The sequence below is a fragment of the Penaeus monodon genome, chromosome 27 (assembly GCF_015228065.2).
Source record: "Penaeus monodon isolate SGIC_2016 chromosome 27, NSTDA_Pmon_1, whole genome shotgun sequence".
In the NCBI taxonomy this organism is placed as follows: domain Eukaryota; kingdom Metazoa; phylum Arthropoda; class Malacostraca; order Decapoda; family Penaeidae; genus Penaeus; species Penaeus monodon.
In genome coordinates, this window is record NC_051412.1 from 3,339,671 (window position 1) to 3,339,929 (window position 259).

At 49.0% G+C, this 259-nt stretch overlaps 1 protein-coding gene across 1 annotated transcript in view; it reads left to right on the forward strand.

Annotated features, from left to right (window-relative positions):
- The window catches only part of LOC119590549 (gamma-aminobutyric acid receptor subunit gamma-4-like), a 24,606-nt gene that overhangs the window by 14,174 nt on the left and 10,173 nt on the right, over positions 1-259 (forward strand). The window contains exon 4 of the mRNA XM_037939206.1: positions 70-169. Coding sequence (XP_037795134.1) covers positions 70-169 — 100 coding nt within the window. The remainder of the gene's footprint in view (positions 1-69; positions 170-259) is intronic.

The window sequence follows — 259 nt, forward strand, 5'->3', positions numbered from 1 at the left end:
GCTATAAACCCATCTCTAGCTATCTTTTCGTCTGCACATCGACGTAAACCTTTGACTTTTAAAACGCAGGTGATAGGCATCTCGGGCGAACTCCTTCAGGAGTGGGTGGACCAAAACCTTCAGCTTCAGTTCCAAGGATCAAGTTTCCTCACGTCTGTGGGGCTTTCAGGTCAGTTTCAGGGAGAGCGATGGTGAGTGGGCGAGACTGCAGTGCAGGTTGGTATGAAGAACACTATTTTGGATTTGTGATGGCATGGCG